The following is a 25,543-nucleotide window of genomic DNA, read 5'->3' as shown; positions in this document are numbered from 1 at the left end:
CTGAACATTTGTATTTTCTATTTCCCAAGAATTTTCCAAGATGGCGCCGCCCATAACCCCATAAACAGCCTCAATTATGTATTTAGTACATAGTTCGTATTCATTTTGAGGAACAGTGAATCTGTTTTTGTGCAAGTGAGATGAGTACTGCCTGCTCACATGTTTACACACAACACCTCTGCCCTTATCCGTCAATAAATGGGAAAACACTATTTGAAAAAGTAACTCAGAAATTGTATTTCGTTTCGTTTTTTTCCATAGTTTTCTGTGAAAAGGGGAAAAAAGGGGCTTTTTTCCCAGAGGTGTGTGTAATGTTCTCAGAATTTGGACATTCTGTCGTGATTTATAGCAAAGATTGTTCTCTGTTATCACGCGTACACAATATTAATACATACTGCTGACCATGAGCAATGACAGAGAGTTTACTCAGCTCATTTTCTGCATGACCAGTCCTCTACTGGCCAGTTCAGAGAGCACTCATCAAAATGAACACTCAGTGGGGAGTATTCGCGAGAGAGAGAGAGAGAGAGAGAGAGAGAGAGAGAGAGAGAGAGAGAGAGAGAGAGAGAGAGAGAGAGAGAGAGAGAGAGAGAGAGAGAGAGAGAGAGAGAGAGAGAGAGAAAGCATCTGTGCATCTCTTTCTCTCCTTCTTTGTCCAGATGGTGGTGTACATGTACTTTTTGTTCCATCTATCTGGAGACGTGATGTTTCTGGCTGATGAGGGAAGCTATCGAAAACATTTAGATTTCTAATAGCAAATTATGGATTTTGGTATAAAAATAAGTCCATATAAAAAATAAAAATGCCTAAGATTGTGTGACTTTGTGAGCAGTGTTGTCAATTCAAACTATTAAAATAGTTTTGTTAATTAAAATACAGCTGATATAAAGCTGATATAAAATAAAATACAAATATTGGTTGCACTTTACTTTATTTTCACATTCCTTTCCACTGGTTTTATCACAAAAGTACTGATATATCAGTATATATATATAGAGAGAGAGAGTACTTTTTTACAGTGATATATACTTATATATATATATATATATATATATATATATATATATATATATATATATCATTATCTCTCAAATCGTCGTCAAGCACGGACATTTTTAGAAAGGATTTGAAGACTTATTTATTTCATCAAGCTTTTGGCATTTAAGTAGGTCCAAGAACTGTGAGCGAACTGTGGGTTGATTATCTGAGTGTCATGTCTTGATGTAATTTTATATCTCTGTGTATTATTTATTGCCTGTGGACAGCACTTTGGTCCATTTTAATGGTTTTGAAAGTGCTTTTATAAATAAAGTTGAGTTGAGCTGAGTTGAGTATATATATATATATATATATATATATATATATATATATATATATATATATATATATATATATAAGTATATATCACTGTAAAAAAGTACTATCAACTTGGAAGTTTAAGTCATTTCAACTTAAATTACATTAAACTGATGTAAACAGATAAGAATCTTGTAGGCTAACTTATTAAAAAAAAAGTTGAAAATTGCTTAACTTATTTTGATGAGCAATGTAAAAACAGTCATGACTTATTTATCATATATTTTTTTGTACAATGTAATGTAAGGTGACTACATGGGTTAAGTTAAAGTTAAGGTTCAGGGGAATTGGTTCAGGGTTATATACCTATTTATTGTCATTACTATGAATACATATGCTACCCAAATATTAGAGGAAAATTTGAAACGTTGTCTTGAAAATTACTCAAACTAAGAAGAATAAAACGACAAAAGCACATTAGTTAATCCTAAAACTAAAGTGAAAATTGATAATATAAAAATAAAAGCAGTTCAAAATGCCAAATTTGTATATAAATAATATTTGTAATTGTAAATAATATAATATAAGATTTGAGGGGCTTGAGTTTGCCAAGTGATTACACTTACAATTTATAAATTATCCCAAAAACGTACATTGAACGATTTATTGGGTAACACTTTATTTTACAGTATCATTACTATAGTTACTCAGTACTTATGTATAATTACAGTGTAACAAAGACACTTTAAAAATAAAGTGTAGCCATTTATTACAAATTTAGAGACCAGAACAGAGTAGGCAACCTCAACACCACATCAGCCACATAAAGAGCTGAACACCATATATCATGACAGTGAGTTTTCTGCAGGCAAGCGCCATTCACATTCACTATGTTCAAATCTACATATTGATTCAAATGGTAAAAGCTTAAAGAGGACCACAGAGTCTATTTAGGCCCAAGTTACATTTACATCACAGCCAGAGGAATCCATAAAGATCACACACACACACACAGCAGATAAGAGCTCCCATGGGTCTGAAGGCATCGCTGCAGTGTAAAACAATCCACACTCTTCCTCATGTGTCTCTCTCTGAAAGATGGACCTCTTTACGTCTGTCTCAATGCTTCACTTGTTTACCAAAATTCTCCCTGTGGAAATCAGCCCTGCTTAACCCCTCCCTCTCTTTCTATCTCTCCATCTCTCTCTCTAGCTCCTTCCATAACCTCCTCCCGAACTCAGTGTGTGGTTGCAGTGATGTGTGTGTCCTCCTCAAGGGCTGCCTGGTTGGGCATCGGGTGTTAAGGGTAGGACTCTTGCTCCAGAGTCCACGGATGGGGACCTGAAGCCATTTGTGAGGGTAAGACAAGCTATCAGCCTTTATTTAGGAGAATCTTTATTTATTTTTATTTAAGAGAGTGCTAAGTGAATTTATCTAAGTGAGGAGTGAGCATCAATTGCATTTACAGTTATGGTTAGAACGTTTTTCCGTATTAAAATGTGAATACAGGTAAAGTGGAGCACTAAATTTAATATTGCTGTATTTTTAAAAAAGATATGTTTTTATATGCAAGATCTTGGTATGATTGTGTGAGGGGCTAAAAATGTGCTATCATATTTTAAAATGATGCCAGAGACAAATTATGAAAGTGTCTATATATATATATACAGCCAGTACAATGCTAAAAAAAACTAGTGTTAATGGAGTTATTCTGCACATAACATAATTATTTGATGTGTTGTGTTCTCAGGATTTCCATACTCTGGAGGTCATAAAGATAACTTTATTGTTTTTGAGCGCTATTATGAATTTCAAGACTATGAATAAGTTTCTCAGTCCCTCATCCTTAGCCCTCTGTTTCTATATCCTTCATCTTCTCTATTTCAATGAAACACTCTTTTCCCTGCATACCCTGATATGGATGGTATTGCTATACCATTGTCCTTGAGCTTATAACTATTGTCTCAGGTGTACCGGCCGAATATGAATAATTGAGCGTGTTCGTTAGAGCAGTCCATGGAGAGAGATCTGAAACCTTACACATTGACTCCCTGTACATCAACAACAGTGGCCATTTATATCTGCAAAATTAGATGATTTCACATGTAAATAGAGCCACAGTTAATAATTTAGAAAAAAAACATATTTTTTTCCATTATTGTCTGCAGATCAGATGCGCTGATTCTTTGAACAAATATGTGTGGTATGGGAACTGCCGTAATGGAAAACATTGCTGTTTGTCATTCACATAGGCTATGCCGTAAGCTGCATTGTCATGCTTTGAGCTTAAACAGCTTGTACACATTATTGCATGTGGATCTTTTTGAGACCCTATGGTAGTCTCTGGATGGGAACTTTGGAAATCCCTGTTCTTGGAATTAAGCTCTCATTGCATATGAGGAAACAGTGCAAGGCCAGTTCAGATTTACGTCAAAATCCCAGCAATTTGATTTATTTAATTGTGATCAGTATGATTTAATGCATTTTTTTTTTTTTTTGCCATAGAGTATGTCTAATTTCACAATCCTACCTTGTCTTATGACTCTTGAGAGCATTAAAAAGAAAGGTTACAAAGGTTTTTTTTTTTTTTTTTTTTTTTTGATATCCATAGAAGAACCATTTATGGTTCTCCAGTTCTAAAAAGAACCATTTTGTTTTCTTGGTGTTAAGATGAAAAAGATTCATTCATTCATTCATTCATTCATTTATTCATGTGAATCCATAAAAAATATTTAATGAATCAAATCAAAACTCTAATTCAATTATTAATTTGCATTATCACTTAAATGTTCATTTAAGTGTACATTTTATTATATTAAAATATCATAAAAATATATGTAAATATGGATAGTTGTTTATTGAGATATTCGTGTATTTAAATGAAAATGATTAAATATCCCTATTAAATATTAAACATAAATATTTTATTAATTTATTTACCATATTTGACCTCTTACAAGGCTTATAGCTATATAAGCTCAATGACAATATACCATCCATATAATTATGGTTCCTGACTGAAATTGACTTTACCATTTAATTATATAAATAGTGATTTCGCCAAAAGGCTGAAGAATATTAAGATATCATTTTTCTTAAAATTATTCCTATAAAGAGGGTTGGCTTTGAGAAAGAGGATAATAATCACAAAAGATTTCCCCAAGGAAATCTGGATATATTACAGGCTTTCGTTAACAGGCATGTCTAATGCATGAGAACAAGGTTCATCTCCATAAAAATCTAAACCTCTTGAGAAAATAATATGGTGTGATTCCCATATTTATCGGATTTTATCACAAACCACGAAAATCATCACCCCCTTATTCTGAGACATGGCAATGAGCATTTAAACAGCTTTGTAATCATGATCACTAGGATTTCTCAACCACTGTTCAGTTATATGCTTTACTGGAAAAACATATTGGTGCTGCAGTGAACCTGACATTCAGATTCACAGAACAAGCAGCATATCATATAAACACACTCAAAGAGACCCATATAAACACACACATGCTCCTCCTCCTTGTTTGTGGATCTCTTAAATGAGAGATGATTATTTGTAGATATATTTTCAGAAGGGAGAACAATATCAGTAGTAAAGTACTTAAGAGAAAACCTCTCTTCTGTAGCCTAGCACACGCTCACCTGTAGTTAAAGATTGATCAGTTATCAGCTACTGTATCAAAACAACTATAGAGTGAAGGGTCACAAAGAGCCATAAAAGTCTCATCACGCGAGTGAGGTCGTACGAATTAGCCACTTTTCAATCACTCGTCAGAATTTGTCATGTCATAATAATGGGATTATGCTCCTCTGGAAGTGGAAATTGTCTGCATTTGACAAGCTCAACCATTTAACCCTGGCATTGTAATATATATATATATATATATATATATACACTTGAATATTTTTATTATCTTAAAATGATACTTTTATAGAAATAAAAGTTCACTAAAAAAACAGCATTTGGTCCAAAACTATCAAATCATTTTTTAGTTCTGTTACCCTTTCTGACAAACGTACTTTTTATTTCATTTTATCATTAGGAAATAACAAAAATGGATAAACAACATTGAAACAATTTTTTCTTTCAATGATCAGTTGTAAAAAAGCGAGAAAAATTAAAAATATATATTTTTAAAGCTGTTTCAAGCACGAATTCATACGAATTTGGTAACTTGTAAAATATGCACGAATTGCTGTGGGTTGGTTATCGCCCCTTTGAATCATTTCTATGGATATTAAAAGTTTCCCAAAAGATATAGTACCACCATTCTGTCATATAAACAACATATATTTTACGGATTTTGCTAAGATGATAAATGCACACGAATGAAAGAAATAGAAAATGGGAAAGAAGGGCTCAGTCAGAATTGCTAAGGCAATCACAAAGACTCTAGTCTCCACATAAATCCCCAATAGAGGAAAGACAGAAGTAATTATAAGGTGACAGAAGACCAATCATTCCTGCCTTCTCCAATTCTCACCCGCACAGTGTGAATTTGCACACCTAAGCAGGACACTTGATGATGAAGCAGCAACATCATAGCAGGCAATCATGTTCCACAACATAAACCCTCTCGTCTCATATTGTTTGCCAGGAGGAAAAATGAATGGCTTTTGCAGTTCAATTCCAACGACAACACTAAACAATGCACGCTGCAAAGGCAAAATGCACAGTTTGACCCTTTTTTTAAAAAAAGAAAGCACATTAGGGAAGTTGTTCGTAAAACTCAATGATGTCATGCGATAAAAGGAAATATAGAGCAAAGCTATCGCTTCTGCTCTCTGCACTGGGTCTGAAAGCAAATAAACATGTTTGGCACTGAGCTGATCACCTCATCCTAGGGGGCATTATGGGAGTAATCAAAGCTAAACACAGAAGGAAAGGTAGAACGTGGAAAGATAAGACAAGTAAATGAGGAAGAGTGTTTTGCACTCATTCCATCTGCTCTAATCGACTGTTTTTAACCCATGAGGGCAAGCTGTCTCTGTCATTAACACAATGACCCGGTGAGAGGACCAGAGCATAGTAAAATTCCATGCTCCATTATTCAGACTCCGTAACGAAACACGTTCAGCACACAAAAAGGTTCATTTCACATTGGTTTCGGTTCTTGCTCAAAGTGACAAAGGTTTTAGGTCTTTTTTAGACACTAGTGAGAGGTATTAAGGTTTCCTTCCTGTTTTTTTTTTTCCTTTCAAAAGAGGAACTCAGAGGCCATGATCGACTGGCACAATGGCACAGCGCCCGGCCAGCGGGAGGATGAGCGCAGCGCTCAGGAGAGGTCAGAGTGTGTGCTGGCTTACATCCCTGTCATCTACTACAGTGTTCTGTTGTGTGTTGGAGTGCCAGGTATGTGCTTTTTAATACCTATATAAATAAGGGTTGGTCAGGTTCAGCGTTGTACACCTTTGAGACTTGAATTGAGAAAGCCTTTTAAGTTAAGAATCAAGGTCAAAATCAAGATGCGAGTTTTGGTTGAATTTAAAGAAAGTATGATGGAATGAAATTAAATTCAAAGACACTGCAGTAGTTTGAAATAAAACGTAATTTTTCTAAATGAATTATGTGCAGCATTTAAAATGGACTTTGCATTTGATGTATACATTAATGTAATTTAAATATGTTATTTAATTAATCTGAAGTTAAGTGTTGTAAACATTTTAGCAAAACAGCATGATTTAGCTCATGAAATGAAGTTTTTTTAATTCTTTTACTTTATTTTTTCTAAATTTCTAAAGTCCACATCAAATGTTGACCACTGTAATTCAAAAATCAATTCAGCATTATGTAGTTGATTCAAACTCCAATTTATGGAGTATTTAGATTAGGATAAGATTAAAATTTGAAATATTGACCATGGCGCATAAATTGTTCCATTTATAACATGGGAAGATGATCTTCTTCACCTTGAGTCGTTTGATGGAGGAGGGACGTGGTAGATTTATTCAGTGAGACACAAATCAGACCAGGCAAGAAATCATTAAGTATCCACAAACATCTTACTTCACCAATCCCTGAACAGACTGACAGCTGCTTAAGGACAAGAAAGGGGATAAATCAATCAGTACGAGTAAAAATTAATTAGCGACTCATTTGAAAGCTACCCGTAACATTAAAAACCAGATCGGGGTCACGGATAGATGCTTAGTATTCACAACAGCCAATTCAAATTTACCAGATGGCCAATAATATGAGACCTCTAGTTAACCCATGAGAAACCCAAACCCCAAAATCTTGTTGTTCCAAACCACAAAAGAAGACTATGAATGGTCCAAAACATCATTGTATGGATGTAAAAAAAAAAAAAATCTTTTTTGAAAGTCATACAGGTTTGAAATGACATAAGCGTGAGTAAATGATGACGGAATATTTAACCAAATATAAAAATTCTCTCAATGTATTTTTATCATGCTTTTCTAGTGTGATATGTGACCCTGAACCACAAAAGCAGTCTTATATGTCCATTAAAAAAAAAAAAAAAAGAAAAAAAAAAGAGATTTATATACTAAGCTTTCCATTGATGTATGGTTTGTTAAGATATTAAGACAATATTTGGCCGAGATACAACTATTCGAAATCAGGAATCTGAGGGTGCAGAAAATTTTAAATGTTGAGAAAATCACTTTTAAATGTTTCCATTTCTGTTGGCGATTGTGCTACATCCACTTACAAAAATAAAATTTTGATATATTTAAGGTAGGAAATTTACTAAATATCTTCATGGATCATGATCTTTACTTAATATCCTAATGATTTTTGGCATATAAGAAAAAACGATAATTTTGACCCATACAATGTTTTGTTGGCTATTGCCACAAATATACCCGTGCAACTTACGCCTGTATTTGTGGTCCAGAGTCACATATGACATGGTCGCTAACCTGTAAGGAAAGTTTGATGGAAAAATTACATTCGCACAGGTTTGGAACAACAAGAAGAAATAGAGCTGAATTCTCCATATTTTTATCAGATTGTTTCTGTCAATGGTGTTTTTTTTTTTTTCTATAAATAGTTCTAGTATTTAAAGAAGAAAAAACACACTTATCTCCTGTCTTGTCAAAAAGCAAAAGCAGTACATATCCACTTGAGCTTAATCTCTTCTTTGTGGAAAATCAGGTCAAAGGGCCTTCAGAGGGCCGCCATGTACTGTAAATATGACCCGTAATCTTTCACTTCCCCGCTGTGTCTAACGTTACTCCCTCCATGCCTTTGATTCCAATCTCCGTCTTCTGCTTCTCCCTTCTCTGGCCTCACTCATTCCCTCACTGTTTATGCCTTGTCCATCCTTGTCTGCCTCAATTCTTGTTTCTAATTCCAGTTGTCACCTTTTCCCAGTGAACATCCTGACATTGGTGGCTCTTTACCGGCTGGCGGTCCGTACCCAGAAGGCCCTCTACGTGTATCTTCTTTCTCTAACCGGCTCGGACATCCTCAGCCAGTTGTTCATCATCTTCGTGGGCTTCCTGCTGGAAACGGCCGTGTTTCACAGAGACGTCCCTGTGCTGCTGCTGCGCTCGGTCAGTATGATGGAGTTTTCCGCCAATCACGCATCCATATGGGCCACCGTACCCCTCACGGTCGACCGCTACGTTGCTTTGTGCCACCCACTACTCCACCGACAGATCAGCTACCCGGCACGTGCCCGTAGGATCATCGCGGTGGTGTTTACGTTGGCGCTGGCATCCGGCGTGCCATTCTTCTGGTGGTCGGACATGTGGAGGGTCAGCCACGCGCCCAACAACTTGGACACCGCACTGGTTTGGACCCACGTGACTATTATTTACTTTCTTCCGTGCTGCATCTTCCTCGTGCTAAACTCCTTGATCATTCTGAGGCTACGGAAGAGACAGCGGCAGCAGATGTGCCAAGACGAGAGCGGGCAACAGCTGGCACTGCCAGGCAAGCTGGGTAAAACCACAGCTATGCTCTTAGCGGTGACTTCTGTGTTCGCTATACTGTGGGCGCCTCGTACTGGAGTGGTGCTCTACCATCTTTACGTGTCATCGGTGCACAACGATTGGCGGGTACATCTAGCATACGACTTAGCCAACATGTTAGCCATGCTAAACACCGCTGTGAACTTCTTTCTGTACTGTTTTGTCAGCAAACCCTTTAGAGCATCAGTGAGGGACGTCCTGTTGTTCCGGGGGGCACCGTTGCACCCACGCAGCCCACTTCATCACCAGCGCAACGCTGCCAACGCCTCCACCTCCTCTATTTCCAGCACCAAACGTTCCCACCGAGAGATCACCCCTCTCTCTCCCAAAAGGGCAGACATCAGGATTTAGTCTAGTTTAAAGGCATAGTTCACTTAAAGGGTAACTAAACCCCTTGTCAGAGCCTGACTCCACCCACTGGCAATATTTGAAAAATGCTGGAAAAGTGGGCAGGGCCCAGCGGAGGGGGGCGTACGGAACTTGCCTACGTCACCAACAACCGCTGTGTCACGCACCACCTCAAACATCCAATAGGAAAATTTAACTGCAGTAGCCACCGTTCAACCTGAAGAGGGCAGCACTAAGACGTTTTTACACCATATATTGTAGAAATAGAACACTTTATAAACAAATGCCAAAAAAGTTACTCGAATCAATGACTGGTATTAATAAAGATCCATTCTTACAGATCATTAACTAAAACAAAGTTGGTTAAGTGTTTAGTTACTCTTTAACAATGAAAATTCTGTCATCATTTACTCACCCTTATGCCCACACGGTAACATATGTCAGCCCAAATCCGGTCCACATCTGGTACATGTGCTCTATGAGTAGCTACCAGATGTGGGCCGGACACTATGTTGCTGTCTGGGTGTTCATGACTTTTCTTTTTTTGTCCAATTTTTGACACACACACACACGCACACAAAAACACTGAAACATTCTTTGGAATATCTTTTTTTTTTTTTTTTGTTCTGAAGATGAAAGCCATACAGATTTGGAATGCCAGTTTACTTTAGTCAATTATGACAGCATTTACATTTTTGGGTGAACTATCCCTTTAAAGTCCCATTATCGTTCTTATAATTATCCAACAACGCATTCTCATCCTTTAGCGTCATATGTGACACTATATGACAAAACGGCCAAATACTGCGCACCTGTTATCGTTAATATAACACGCGCTGTGATGGGTAGGTTTAGGTGTGGGGTAGGGTAGGGTAGTCTCATATTACGCTAAAGGATTTATGACGCCTTGGGTTCGCGTGTTAAATTAACGATAAAGGGTGCCATGTGTAGTACTTCGCCGTTTTGTCATATAGCGTCACATATGACGCTAAAGGATGAGAACGGGCTGAATTATCTTGAAAAGAGTTCTAATTTGTGGCTTTTGTGGATTGAAAGGTTAAAGGTGCAGTCACATAAGTGCAAAAAAAAGGATTCATTGTCTATAGTCAATAGTGTTGAGACACTTTCAAACCAAGTAGTGTTGGCCCACATCTGGCCCACATCCGGTACTCATGGATTCCACATGTACCAGATGTGGCCCGGATCTGGTACATGTGGTCAGCACTGCAAATTCGTGCAATCAACTTGAATACGAGTAAAATCAGTAGGTAACTTTTTCAACCTTATGCAAATTCTTATTGGAATGACGTGAAATTTTGCAGAGCGACGATATGTGAGCGCACCTTTAGTGTGTAACACTGCGTGATTGGCGTCACCGAACAGAATAGAAAAAATTGTGACTTGTTTCCCACATAATAACATATCCAGATAAACAGTATGATCCATATTCACGCTAATGTGCCCCACAGGTACTGTTCATCGTCTTATCTGACCTATAATGTAAGGTTTGCAGGACATCACACCCAATCAGCAACATAGTGTCGGCCTAGATCCGGGCCACATCTGGCATGTGGATTCCATGAGTACCAGATGTGGGTCAGATCTGGGCCGACACTATGTTGCTGTCTGAGCATCTATCAATCAAGAAATAACCATTCCAGAATATAGTGTGTTTTGCACTGATCTGCATATCTGTGTTATTTATTGTCCTGTCCTCTGCGGGGACAAGTAAACTTACTACAGTATTTATGAAACAAAGATGTTTGGCTCATTAAATGAGTATTATGTCTTGTCATTTTCCATAAATGGTTAACCTTCAAAGGAATAGGTGGAAATATGAATATTCTGTCATCTTTTAGACACCTTTTGGGTTGTGTTAACAAACTGTATGAGTTAATTTCTTCTGTGAAACTCAGGTAGGAGGAAAACTATTTTTCCATATAATGAAACTAATCAAGATCAAGCACCACAAAAACAACAAAAAAGCAACATAAATGTATCACAAACCTGTTTCATATGACTTATGCTGTATAATCCAGGTTGCCTGAAGCCGTATAAGATTGCTTTGTGTGAGAAAAAGGATGGAATTTCATTCATTATATGAAAATGTCCTATGTTTCTTTGAATTTGTTTACAAATAGAAAAATACACTTTCGGACATGTCAAAATGTCACTTTTGGTAGAAAGAAATTCATACAGGTTTACAAGGATGAGTACATTTTGTCAGGTTTTTTTCATATTTTTGGGTAAACTATTTCATTTAAATGTTGTATTTTGATATTGCAAACATATGTGTCATGTGTTTTTATAAATGTTGCTCATATTGTAGATACTGTAGATATATCACAATAGTGTTTCATTAACACTTTTTTCTTTTATTCCCACTCATTAATTTATTAACTGTTAATAAAAAAGGTACAGCGCTGTCACTGAGGCAGTACCCTGTACAAAAGCAAAATTGTACTAATATGTACCATTTAGGGGTAAGTAAGATACAAAAATGTACCTTTTCACTTTTGTACCTATAGGTCAGTACACTGCCTCAGTGACAGCGCTATACCTTTTTTCTGAGGGTGTACAATAAAGCAGTTTTAGGTCTGAAGCCATCTTAAAGGGTTAGTTCACCCAAAATGAAAATTCTGTCAGTATTTACTCACCCTCATGTTGTTCCAAACCTCTATGTGTTTATTTGTTCTGCTGAACACAAAGGAAGATATTTGGAAGAATGTTTTAATCAAACAGATCTCATTCCCCATTGACTTCCATAGTAGGAAAAAATACATATGGTAGTCAATGGGGATTGAGATCTGTTTGATTAAAACATTCTTCCAAATATCTTCCTTTGTGTTCAGCAGAACAAATAAACACATAGAGGTTTGGAACAACATGAGGGTGAGTAAATACTGACAGAATTTATATTTTTGGTTGAACTAACCCTTTAAAATGCCCACTTTAAATCCAATCAAGACATTATAATCATTATACACTTAGTAATTTTCCATATGAGAAAGAAATGTGATAAGCAAACACAAGACGACGTACATGGTTGCATATTGTTCTGATCGAGACCTTTCTTGCAGCTGTAGGTTATTTTGCATGACTAAGTTCAACCCTTTCACAGCCCGTCCAGTGAAGCAGAACAAGATGGTTGACCTTTTTAACCCCTGTGTGCAAAGTGCAGTTGACTGGATGAGGCTTTAAAAGGGGCTTCGACGTGGGAACACAACTAGTGAAGACACCACTGTACAAACACACCGTCGATCCGAGAAGCTCAAGCTCTGAACAAAGCCCGCTGAGCTTCTGTGCACGTGACGTACAGCAACAGCTACAATTTCAATTTGTTAGAATTGTCCAGAATCGATTAAATGACTGTAGTTTGTTATCAGATCAGATATCGTGCAGCACTTGCCAGTGTGTGCTTAAAGAGAACAGATTCAGATTCATTCAGATAGACGAGCTCATTCTAAATGTTGAGTAAAATGTGATTCTTGATGTTTTCACTGACACACCTGCCGACTGTAAATAAAATGTGTTTTAATTTGAGTTTCTGATGGAAGAGAGAGTGCATGAATCAATGAAATCAGTCTTTGACTTAACAAACGATAGCACTGATCTAAATGTGTTTTTTGAGTGTCTTTAATGACTAATGGTTTAATGAAGTGTAGTCTTCTTGGCTTAAAGGTACATTAAAAGCTTTGATTTTAGTCTGTTAAATTTCAGAGAAAAGTTTTTAACTGTTTGGTCTGGGGACTCACTTGTTATCTGGAGCTTTGGTTACGAACTCTTCTCTTGTCCTTTTAGTGCACTTGTGTTTCTCAGCACCCAGTGTTGCATCCTGTTTCTCTCTCTCTCTCTATCGTGAGAGGGTGCCTCTGGCCCTGCAGATGTTATCAGATGTTGTCTCTTTGAAAAAAGTCTCCCGCTGCATCACAAACACAGATGCCTGAGAAGAAAGCACATCTATCGTTAAAGCCTTAACATGAGCAGACGGCTGACAGCGCAAGAAAGAGTATCTATAATATTTGAGACAATAAATCACCTGCTCTGTTTCAGGTCAGCTTTAGATTTGTTGCGTCTCAAGCAGCTGCAGATCACGGTTTTGTGTATCTTTTTCTACTTTATCTACATTATCTGGTCAGATAAAAAATGGAATGACATTCGCAACCCTGTGGGGGAAAAAAAAGGTGTAGGATTTACTTTGAAACTATTTACACTTAGTAAATTTCACAAATAATTTAAAAGTAACAAATGTAATAAAATGTGAAATTCTGTAGAAAGACTAAAATAGCATTTATTCACAACTTCAAAATAATTTTACAGTGTTAAAATATGTGGTTGGATTTTTTTTCCTTTGGGAATTGACTGGATTGTGAAAAGCGGGAGTTTTATGCCAGAGTTTGCAGTCAAAGGGGTTAGATTTGTCTGGTTAGTGTACATATAAAAGTAGCAGTGTATTCTGATTAAATAAATTGGCTCAAAAATATCTGTGTTCCCATAAGCAAGAATGGCAGATGGCTTCCTGTTTCATCAGTCCATTAAAATCCATGAAATCATTTCATATTATAAATATGAATATGATCTGTATCACTAAACGTGTTTCTGTATGATGTGAACTACAAAATATCCCCACAAAATTGCATGTGGCCCTTGCATGATAAATTTCCCTTAAAGGAGTTGCTTTGTTGTTCATGTTTTCTATTGTGATGCACAAGCTGTCCTTTGGTTGTGTATTGAATATGTGCACTGATAAACTGTTGTTGCATTTTGATCGGAAATAAATGGATATGAGGATCTATTGATGTGTCCATTAAAAAATAAATGTACTGAAGTGCTCTGAAATAAAAGCCAGAAGCTCTGTTGCATTTCAGTGTTAAAACCTTCAGATAATGTGATGCATGGTTTCTTTGAATTTCCACTTCTTCTTTTTTTTCCCCCTTTGCTGTCAATCTAAGAAAACACTTAATGCGATAACTACAATATCCTGTGTTGTGTGAGCAGAACACATTCAGGAAAAGACAGGAAAAGAAACAATGAGTCTGCTAGCTTTCTACTTCGAGTATATCATAATTGTAATCTTAAAGAAATAGACAAAGTCCTCCATGTGGTTATAGCCTACTTTGAGTACACAATAGCACCAGAAGTAGGCTAGATAAGGGTTTAAATCTAAGACGTATTGGGAGAGTGAAAGAGGATCGTGATGTGACCTTGAGCAAGGCTTTTGACCCCAAGGTTAGGCTGCATGCTGTCCTGACGCTGCTTGAATAAAAAGTATGCGAATTCCATAATAAAAAATGTTGCACAGAGATATGGCAAATATCAAATAAATCGATAAGATTAATCCGAAGAAAATGTGAGTAATAGTCAAGCACGCACGGGATAAATGATAATGATGAATTATTTTCCACTAGATGGCGTTGTGCTCACACATTTAGAAATATAACTAATTCCCACAGGATAAAGTTGTGAACCTGTTACTTTTCTGCTTGTAAATGTGTAATGTAGATAACATTAATATATAGTATATATGTAATATATCACTATCGATGTTACGCAGAAGCAATGAGTTTTGAACACATAAGAGATTGAGCATATCTATTTAAGACATCATTTGACGTCAATTTCCCCCTATTCTGATTAAAGTTCAGATCGTCCCTTCATCTGTGTTCAGGTCCAGAAGAAACCAAAGAAAAAGAAACAAAGTCATTGTTGGATTTACCTGAGTAGGCTACTGTTATGGTACAAAGCTGCAGCATTGAGGCCTCAAATTACCAGAGTCTGCTTGATGGATGGATGGATGGATGGATGGATGGATGGATGGATGGATGGATGGATGGATGGATGGATGGATGGATGGATGGATGGATGGATAGATAGATAGATAGATAGATAGATAGATAGATAGATAGATAGATAGATAGATAGATAGATAGATAGATAGATAGATAGATAGATAGATAGATAGATAGATTCTATTAAATAATGTAGCTTACAAAGTACTCTCCACCATAGAGTGCTCAGTCACTCTACGATAACCTCTCCCCCCCCCCCCCCCCCTCCCCCTCCGTTTTTCCAGGTAGTGAAAACAGGCGCGTTCCCGACGGTGAGTGCTGGGAGCTCGAGAGGGACGCGCGAGATTGAGTTGTGTGCGCGCGCCCGCGCATGTGAAACTGAGAGTTTTGAGTCACATCAGTAGCGGCTGAAAGCTATCTAAACTCGTCGAGTGTTTGCCCTCGACTATCCTTGAAGCTTTTTGAAGGTTTGTTTGTCTGGAATACAAAGGGAACATTGTCTTTTCAGGGTTTAATACCTTACCGCTCTCTAGCACATTGGCGTCGCGATGTCTTATTTATTTTCATGCACTTGCTTAAACTGGTAAATTGTGCTCATTTTGCCTACCAAGGAGAGTCAGAGGAACGACATAGAATCTACGTCTGACTGCTAAAGGTGAGTTCATTTAACTATTTTCTTGTGCATTGTGATATTGTAAACAGATTTCCACTTTTACAATATGTTTAGGTTTTTGTGATTTATATTATTGTGGTTTATTGGCATTAATTAGAAATGTGTTTTTGGCGTCTATCAGTTTCATTGAGTCTACGAATATTTTGCGTTTATAAATGTGTTGGTAAAAATATTATGTAAAAGACGGTTTGTTTTGGGGGTTGTTTTGCAAATGTTTTACTACCGTGTTAAGGATGTGAATCAAACCAGAGAATCATTATTTCTTAAATACTCCCGTTATATCTATTTTGAGTAATGAAGAGAATCTTTGTTCACCTGTTCAGGTGAGACGCCCAGTCAGTCACAAACACTGTGCTGCGCTCTGATTGGTGCGTTGGAAATTATTGAATGTTGTGATTGGTTCAAACGGCTGTATCTCAAAAATGAGAACGTTAAAATACCTTAATTGGTAAATACTAAAAAGCAAAAATGCATTTAAACCTTGCGGTATGTCTGTTAGCATATGTATCTTATCATACTGTGGATCAGTTAAACTTGTTTCTTCATCTAGATCTCTGTTGCATTTTGTAACAAAAATTGAATAGCTATATTTTTTATATAGCCCATGATAGTTTTTTTTAATATCTCTGAAAAGTGCTTGTCTTGAATATATTCCAATTTGTATAGCTAGTGCATAAATAATATACAAATGTGGAAATCATTAAAAATGCTTGTGCCTTAGGCTATACTAAATAAAATTAACGATTAAAATGCAACTATAAGACAATCACTATGATTAGATAACATGTTAATAAGTCTTCCTGTAGTTTCTTTGATCATCGTTACATTGTTAGTTTTGTATTATGACACAGTAGATTTTTTTAAATCTTTAGCCTATATATATAACTTAACTGTCTATATTACTTGTTTAACAGTCTGGAAATATAAAACTCATCCTCACTGGTGCTATTCCCCACTATGGTGGGAAAACCAGAGTTCTTCAAGGGCAAGAAGAGTCAATCAAATATACATTTATGTTATACAAGTAGACTTTAATCTGATGTGAAAACGACTGCATTTAGGCACAAACTGTACTGTAGCGGTTCCTGCAGTATCAGTAGCATTGATTAAGTCATAAAATCAGTGTAATGTGATCAGACACAACCTATTAAAAAGAAACAGACTCAACACTACTGGGCAACAGTCTTAGTTCTGGTTGAGATTTGTTCATTGCTTTAATTCAGTCTAATTCGATTCTTTGTGGTTCATTTTTACGAAAAACATAGGTGTTTTTTTACATTCTGATTTTACTATATAAGGGCTATTAGGGAATTAAGTTAAGATAAAACCAAATACTAAGATTCATGTGTTTTGGGTTCTGAGTTTTCTGATTGAATTAGATTTATTGTAATCTCCTTCATTAAGAAATCTCTTTTTTTTTTCTTAAAACAGAATATTTAAGGATCATTCTAATTTATCCTGGACTAAGCTGTTAAATGGTAATGCATGTATTAATCTCATGATAACTGTTCCAAAACCACGTTTCCCATGTGCAAACTATGTTTTTCACTTGTAAAATTTGTGTGTTTTTTGTAAGGGCCGGTCTAATTGGATTTTTTTATATTTTTTTCTACCTGAATTACTCTCTTTGAGGTTTTGAAAGTAGAACTAAGAAAATCAATATTCTTTAAAAGACTAATAAATGATAAACAGACAGATCTGGATTAGCGCCAGGTGTGGAGATTTCTACTATTAATGATTAATCTCTGCTTTTAAAGTGCAGTCACACTAGATCAGGGGTGTCTAATCCTGCTCCTGGAGGACCGCTGTCCAGCAGATTTCCGCTCCAACCCCAATTAAACACTCCTGAACCAGCTAATCAAGCATACGAGCCTTCCAGGCAGGTGCGTTGAGGTAAGTTGGGGCTAAGCTCTGCAGGACAGTGGCCCTCCAGGACCCCTGTACAATAATTGGAATTGTAAAAATCTAAACCACAAAACACCCTAATTTACTGTACATACAAAAGTTTGAAGTCAGAATGATTTTTAAAATCATGTCTCATGCTCGTGAAGTCTGCATTTATATGATCAAAAATACAGTGAAAACAGTAAAATTGTGAAATATTAATACAGTTTAAACTAATTGTTTCCATTTTAATATATTTTAAAATGTAATTTATTCCTGTGATGGAAAAGCTGAATTTTTACTATCATTACTCAGTCTTTATTCGTTTGAAATGGAAACTTTTCTAACATAGTCTTTACTGTCACTTTTGGCCAAATGAATCTGTCCTTGCTTAGAAAAAATGTAAATTCCTTTTAAAAACTATTCCCCAAAAGTTTGAATGGCGTTGCTACTTAAATCATCATATAAGTTGCATAATCCTGATGCCATTCATTGCAATGTCCAAAGTAATTTTGCATGCTCAAAGTCTAGTGAGACCACACCTTTAGAGAGCCAACCCAATGTCCAGGCTGGGTCACACTTGTTGAGCACGAACCTGTCAGTGACGTTTAAATGGCTGTGATTTTATTACGATTATCCCTCCCTTGATATAAGAGGAGGATTTTGAGTCAATGTCACTCACTATCTTGTTGTAACTCTTAATTGCTTCATGCTTGCATTGCATGCTCATTCTTGCTTTTCTCTCTTGTCTGATCTTAGGTGCTGGAAACCATGGATCTCCTCACCTCCAAATCCCAACGTTTTCCTCTACTGCTCCTCATTGCTCTATTCATTCTTCCTGGATCACTAGCACAGACTTCGATCCCCAAGGGCTGTGCCGCTGATGTGGACTCCTTGTATTTCAATCTGTGTGACCTGAGTGCTGTCTGGGGTGTTGTAGTGGAGGCATTTGCCGCTGCTGGTTTGGTGGCCACCCTGATTCTTCTGATCGTTCTGCTAGCCAGCCTTCCCTTTATCACTAGCAGGAATTGGCGCAGTTCCTTGGGGCTTCACGTTGCGTTCCTGATCTTCACGTTTGGACTGTTCGCCCTCACGTTCGCCTTCATCGTCGGGAAGAACTTCGCCACGTGCGCGTCACGCCGCTTTCTGTTCGGGGTGTTGTTCACCGGCTGCTTCTCATGCCTTCTCATGCAAGCCGTGAGGTTGAACATTCTAGCCAGGAGGAACTCTGGGCCTAGAGGTTGGGTTTGGTGTTTGGGTGCTCTGGGACTCTGGCTGGTGGAAGTTGTCATCAACACAGAATGGCTAATTATTACAATTGTACGCTACCCGACTAACATTACCGGAACCCTCGCTCCTGCCACTGCTGTTCCCTGTAACATTGAAAACCAGGATTTTGTCATGGCGCTCATATATGTTCTAACTCTACTCTTGACAGTCGTAGTGGCATCCTTACCCATATTGGCAGGTAAGCACAAGCGATGGCGCAAAGATGGAGCCCTCATCCTGGTCACAGGACTGTTTTCAGTGGGGATCTGGGTGGCTTGGATTGTCATGTATGTGTACGGGAACTCAAAGAATGGTGGGCCGACATGGGATGACCCCACACTGGCTATAGCACTGGTGTCAAACGCATGGGTGTTTCTGCTGTTCCACACTGTGCCAGCGGTGTGCAGCCTGAGTGAAGTAGATGACGATCCAGCTGTTGAGGAAGAGCTGTACCCCAACAGAGGTTACGAGACCATTCTGAAGGAACAAAGCACACAGAGTATATATATGGAGAACAAGGCCTTCTCAATGGATGAACCCCATGCAGGTAAATGCAAGCATTTGAGCTTTTATTTTGTATTCGTCCTAACTTTATCATCTTTGCTTTAAAGGGATACTCCACTTTTTTTGGAAATAGGCTCATTTTACAACCCCCCCCCCCCCCCCCCCAACAGTTGTGTTTTTCACCGTTTTCAAATCCAGACGATTTTCTAATATTTATAAGAATATCAGTAACCAGACAGTTTCTGGTCTCATTGACTTCCATAGTATATTTTTTTCCCTACTATGGAAGTAAATGAGACCTGAAACTGTCTGGTTACTGATATTATTCTAAATATCAGAAAATCGGCTGAATGGATTAGAAAACGGCAAAACTCAACTATTTAACTCTGAGGGAGTTGAAAAATGAGCCTATTTCCAAAAAAAGTGGAGTATCCCTTTAAAGTTAATACACAAGCTAGTATTTATTAGGGATCCATAATATATATATATATATCTGTGATAATATTATCAGGAAATATTAGTGTTTTATTAGCATCAGTCTAATTAGACTGATATGGGAACCAGATAAGGGCTTTTTCCTATGCCAGAGATAAAATGTCCTACTGTACATCTATTTATTTGTATTTTTTTATTGAGGGTCTGTAATCAGGTTAAATATTGTCTATTTTTACGTTCTTTAAAATGTTATTGTTATCTGCTAAAATGTGTATACACTACCATTTTAAATTTTGGGGTTAAAATCAATACATTTAAAATAACTTTGTACTCTTACTACATTTTAATAAATAATGTAATTTTATTCCTGTGATGGCAAAGCTGTATTTTCAGCATCATTACTGCAGTTTTCAGTGTCACATGATCCTTCAGAAATCATTCTAATATGCTGATTTGGTGCTCAAGTAACATTTCTTATTATCTATGTTGAAAACAGTTGTGTTGCTTAATATTTTTGTGTAGACTGTGATAGGATTCTTTGATGATTATTTTCTTTAGTACCATTATAAATGTCTTTACTGTCACATTTTGATCATTCAGTTTATTAAAAGAACAGTAAAGACATTTATAATTATTTTATTTGTGATCAGATTATATAATGTTTCTAATAGCAATTTTCAATTGACAGATGCAATCCATTTAACTTCCGTATAAGTATTCTGATAGCTAGCTATACAGTAAACAAGACGTACTATATTTGGCCTGTAAGAGAAAACTGACCGTAGCAGAATGTTTACACCCACAAGCACTGAGTATAAAGTATACTTGTTATACATTATGGGTTATGACATATTTCAGAAAAAATCAGGAAATCAGGCCTTTTAAAGCTAAAAGTTCAGGTTTCACATGTATCGTAGGCCTAAGGTGGTGCTAATGCGTATTAGAACTGTTCAGCTGAACATCATGAAAATCATTCAGAGTATTTTAAAAGGATGGATTCTCAATTCCCAACTTTAATTACTGTTTATGGATCTGAAACTTCTTTGACGTTTTGTACAGGCATGTAACCTTACACCTCTAGTTTATGCTGTTTCAAAAGCTCCATCCAGTGATTACAAATGAAAGTAATTCTGCCTGCCAATTTTATAATTCAGAAACCCAATATGTCTGTGTGTGTTGACATACTAAAAAGAGAGGGAACGTGTGACTTTGAGAGAGGACAAAGCTGCAGAACATGCTGGAACAGGACTGAATTTCACAATAACTGCTGCTTACACCACTGAATTTGATATGCTGATGTTTGAATCCACACAGTCTAATATCTGATGGTACCGCAGCGAACATGCTGTTCATCCGTCCTCTCTTCCTCTTTCTCCTCCTCTCTGTCTGTCTTCTCACTGTCTGTCTGTTTCTCTCTTTGCACCTGCTTGTTTCCTCTGGCCAAACATGCAAATATCTTTTCTGCCTTTTGATGTCCATGAAGTTGAACCGCAGGTAGCTGAGAGTTTCCATGTATTCAGAACTGTCTCTATCTTTTCTATTATAAATCAACAATATCCAACTGTGTTTACTCAACCAATAACTGCTTGACTGTACAGTTCCATACTGTATATTCAATAATCTATCAATGACGTACCATAGGAATAACATTTCCATGTGCATCAATATTTGCATATCGTTTGAGGTTTTGTGAAGTAAAAGGAATGCGTCAGTTTGTATTGAACTGGGAGTGTTTGGAAAGTTCAGGAGTCATATCTCACTAGTAAATGAATACCCAGAGCAAAATGGAAGACCTCTCCCACCCTGGCATGAGTCAATATGAGAACACATATAGACCCTGAAGCATGTGTTTACATTAGCATGTGTCCATGGAGACCGAGGCGTGGCAACAGTATCATCAGTATTTCACAGAGCAAGAGGACATTTCTGTCCCAGTGCATCAGTGCAACCTTATCAAACCATAGTGTGTCTTTAAGATAACTTGAGATATTTGTTATAAAAGAAAGCCGTATATCTCGAGGGTATTAAAACATAACATTATTTTATTGTTGTGCTGCTTGTCCTCCAAAATTAGTGAATCAAGTGTGTTTAAATTCTATATAATATAAAAAGTCTATATGTGTACACACACACACACACACACACACCAAGGCTATTTGATCAAAAAATTGTCATTATTATCATCAATGTTGAAAACATGCTGCTTAATATTTTTCTGGAGACACAAAAGAAAAGTATTTAGGTGAAATATTTAGTAACATTATAACTTTTGGTCAATTTAATTCATACTTGCTAAATAAAAGTATCCATAAAGAAAAAAACTAGGGCTGTCAAAGGATTAATCACGATTAATCGCATCCAAAATAAAAGTTTGTGTTTACATAATATATGTGGGTGCACTGTATATAATTTTTTGTATATTTTGACTTGACTTGACTTGTATATGTATAAATACACACACACATGCATGTATATCAACGCATTCTCACCCCAAGGCGTCACCTTTGACCATGCTTCAATATTTGACGTTTTAGGCGCCCTTTAGCGTCACTTACATGACGCGATCCTACGGCGTCATCTAACTGACGCTAAAGGAAAGCGTCAGTTAGAGGACGCGGTTAGGTTTAGGTGTGGGGTGGGGGTAGGGTACACGCGATCCTAGGGCGTCATTTAACTGACGCTAAAGGGCGCCTAAAGCGTCAGATATTGAAGCATGTCCAAATGCTTCCCAAGGCGTCAGTTAAGTGACGCCTTGGGGGTGAGAATGGGCTGTGTATATTTAAGAAAAAAATATTTATATATAAAATATTTATATTTATGTATAATATAAATTTAATATAAAAAAATATATACAGTATATACATGAAAATATTTCTTAAATACATACAAGCATGTGTGTGTATTTATATATACACAGTGCGCTCACATATATTATGTAAACAAACTTTTATTTTGGATGCGATTAATCGTTTGACAACCCTAAAAAAAATTACTGATCCCAAACTTTTGAACAGTAGTGTAAATTCAAATATTACATAAATATGATAAATATATATTACAAAGTAACAAATGTGAAATAAACTATTATACTAATGTTTTGGGGGAAACAGGTTATCACATTTATTGCATACAGCTTTGCCATTTTTGTTCTCTGAAGTATTTGTATAAGGCATGTCATGAAAGGTTGTATTCAAGTCCAAACATTTAACATCTTTAAATATTTTGTTCTCAGGTAATAAGCCTGTGTCCCCATATGGCGGCTATAACGGCCAACACCGAAGTATATATCAGCCGACAGAACTGGCCATCATCACCAAAGGAGTGAGGAATGTGAGTGCACATATTTTACTACTGATTTGACTATGCATAGAACCACCGAGTCTTGTGGTCCCTGTTCACAAACAAAAAATGAAAGAAAGCTACAATAGAAAAGTCCACATCTTATTTCAATGTCATAGATCTGAATGTTTTTGTGCATTTGTGTGTGTTCACCTGCCATATCTATTTGGACTGTGTTTTCGGGTGTAGCCACAGGGGGAATCGTATGACAATATAATTCCACGAGCATCCGTAGGCACTCAACCCGGAGACCAAAGCGGTCACGCCAGCCCCTCAACACAACTTGATGATATGAGATTTTCAAATGTACGTGGGGAGCATTAGCAATGCTGTGTTTGTGTGCTTTGGGTCTATCCAGTCTGTCGCTCTTCACTTTCACCTGCCTTCCTTCCTCTAACCGAATATAAATACAAAGAAAAATGATGATTATATGTACCATTCATATGTGGCAAACTCAATTGTTTTTGTGACCTGTAAACATCAAAAGTTTGTCAAGCTGTTAAACCATTAAAATGACGGATTTTCTAATTGAAGCTCATAATCACCCACACAAAACATCCTTCAACTTGAACTTGAATTTTCTTCTCAAATTTCCTGGTCTCGCCTCGCACTTTATCGTCTCTCTCAATTACACACGTCCGTGGGGAATTCTTCTCTCTTTGTCTTGTCAGTCATTCTTTCGAGATCTGCTTTCATTAGAATGCACTTGGTGACTGTTGCCTTCTGTCTGGAATGGAGGAATTTAAAGGCCATTTTAAGAATTTCTTTGTTCGTGTTTGTTTCTGTTTGTTTGTGTTGTTAATTATGATTATTTTCATTTTTTATGAAGGTATGAGGGGGTGGATGAGGAGATCAAATCTATTAAACTAAACTGTATGTTTTCTGGCTTTTCCTATTTTCTTTTCTTTTTTAAAATCATTTCATTACCGTTTTTCTCTGTGTATTCTCTTATAGACCTTGGTCTGGTTAGTCGCCATATTGAATTTAACATGCAAACAAGGCTGTGAAGAATAGATGCATCATTTACTGTAGCAAGCACTGAAGGTCCTAGATCATATAATTTTCAACTTTCAATGACAACGATGTACTAAAAATGGATAAGGTTTTCCTTTGTTTTGTTTTTTTTCGCATACAGACAACAACGTTTTCAAAATGATCCCACACGGTTCCACGAAAATGACTAAAACGCTGTATTATTCATGCCAGGCCAGTTGTTGTCCCTTTAAGAAACACTGAGCGCCTAGACTGGTTTCACAAATTCACATTTTTTTTGTTTACATGGAGGCGATAATAGTATTGTTTTCAAAAACTTTCACTTTAAAAACCAATTTCAAAATATGCAACGACACAAATGTTGTTGTGTAAATAGCCCCTTTGTCTACTAAAAGTTTTATTTTTCATAAGGCATTTTGTCAGCTGAACTATGAATGTTGCCAAACAACATTACAATCCATTGAACGCACTGTTCTTCTATCCCTCACTGCCTTGTTTTCATTCCTATTAAAACTTAAATAAGGCGCTTGCCTGATTGAGGTCTATTGCCATTTCCTATTTCTGTCAAAAAATCACTGTTAAAATTAACCTTACACATAAATTATATTATTTGTATTTGTTTCTTAGATGTACTTTTTTTTTTTTTTAATGTTGGTCCCAGAAATGTAATCTAATGTTTCCTCTATTTCTCTCTGTAGGGAAATTTCAACAGAAGACCCCAGTAATCTGCTTACGCCAGTTGTTTTTTTTCCCCCCCTGGTGTTTCTAAATTAAGATTTGTGATTTTGTTTTTCTTTCCATCGCTGTGGTCGACTGCATAGACCAACGTGAGTGAACTCAGAGTAACTGAGCAACATTTTGTTTGCTCTACTGAAAGACAATGTGTTGGGTGATCTCAACCTGATTGAATCGTTGAAGATGTGCAATTGTACGGTATGTTTTGTTTGTGCTTGGGGCATGTTAAAAAAGATTACTTGTACCAATGATTGCATAGACTACTGCAATGTGTTTACTAGGAAAGCACAGATGAGCAAAGGACTGTAAAATAAACGTGTGCTGGTTTTCTGTC

At 36.7% G+C, this 25,543-nt stretch overlaps 2 protein-coding genes across 7 annotated transcripts; both read left to right on the top strand.

Moving 5' to 3' along the window:
- Positions 1 to 2,446: 2,446 nt before the first annotated feature.
- On the top strand, positions 2,447 to 12,328 carry gpr142 (G protein-coupled receptor 142). The gene is made up of 3 exons (XM_039665252.2): positions 2,447 to 2,655; positions 6,505 to 6,652; positions 8,639 to 12,328. Exons 2-3 carry the CDS (start codon positions 6,520 to 6,522, stop codon positions 9,589 to 9,591), a joined length of 1,086 nt encoding a protein of 361 aa, XP_039521186.2. The 5' UTR covers positions 2,447 to 2,655; positions 6,505 to 6,519; the 3' UTR covers positions 9,592 to 12,328.
- Positions 12,329 to 15,705: 3,377 nt separating this feature from the next.
- On the top strand, positions 15,706 to 25,543 carry gprc5c (G protein-coupled receptor, class C, group 5, member C). Of its 6 annotated transcripts, XM_089122313.1 has the most exons (7): positions 15,707 to 16,032; positions 17,808 to 17,943; positions 18,694 to 19,750; positions 23,375 to 23,472; positions 23,671 to 23,787; positions 24,311 to 24,354; positions 25,173 to 25,543. In XM_089122313.1, exons 3-6 carry the CDS (start codon positions 18,706 to 18,708, stop codon positions 24,314 to 24,316), a joined length of 1,266 nt encoding a protein of 421 aa, XP_088978439.1. In that variant the 5' UTR covers positions 15,707 to 16,032; positions 17,808 to 17,943; positions 18,694 to 18,705; the 3' UTR covers positions 24,317 to 24,354; positions 25,173 to 25,543. The 6 variants fall into 6 exon arrangements, with proteins under 6 accessions (XP_039521184.2, XP_088978439.1, XP_039521182.2 ...); XM_039665248.2 differs by lacking the exon at positions 24,311 to 24,354 and having other exon boundaries at positions 15,708 to 16,032; positions 17,808 to 17,933; XM_039665247.2 differs by lacking the exon at positions 24,311 to 24,354 and having other exon boundaries at positions 15,709 to 16,032; positions 17,813 to 17,943.

This window comes from Pimephales promelas, chromosome 17, assembly GCF_988280905.1.
Source record: "Pimephales promelas chromosome 17, fPimPro1.hap1.1, whole genome shotgun sequence".
NCBI classification, from domain to species: domain Eukaryota; kingdom Metazoa; phylum Chordata; class Actinopteri; order Cypriniformes; family Leuciscidae; genus Pimephales; species Pimephales promelas.
Note: the sequence above shows the minus strand (reverse complement) of the source record. Positions and strands in the feature narration are given on the sequence as shown.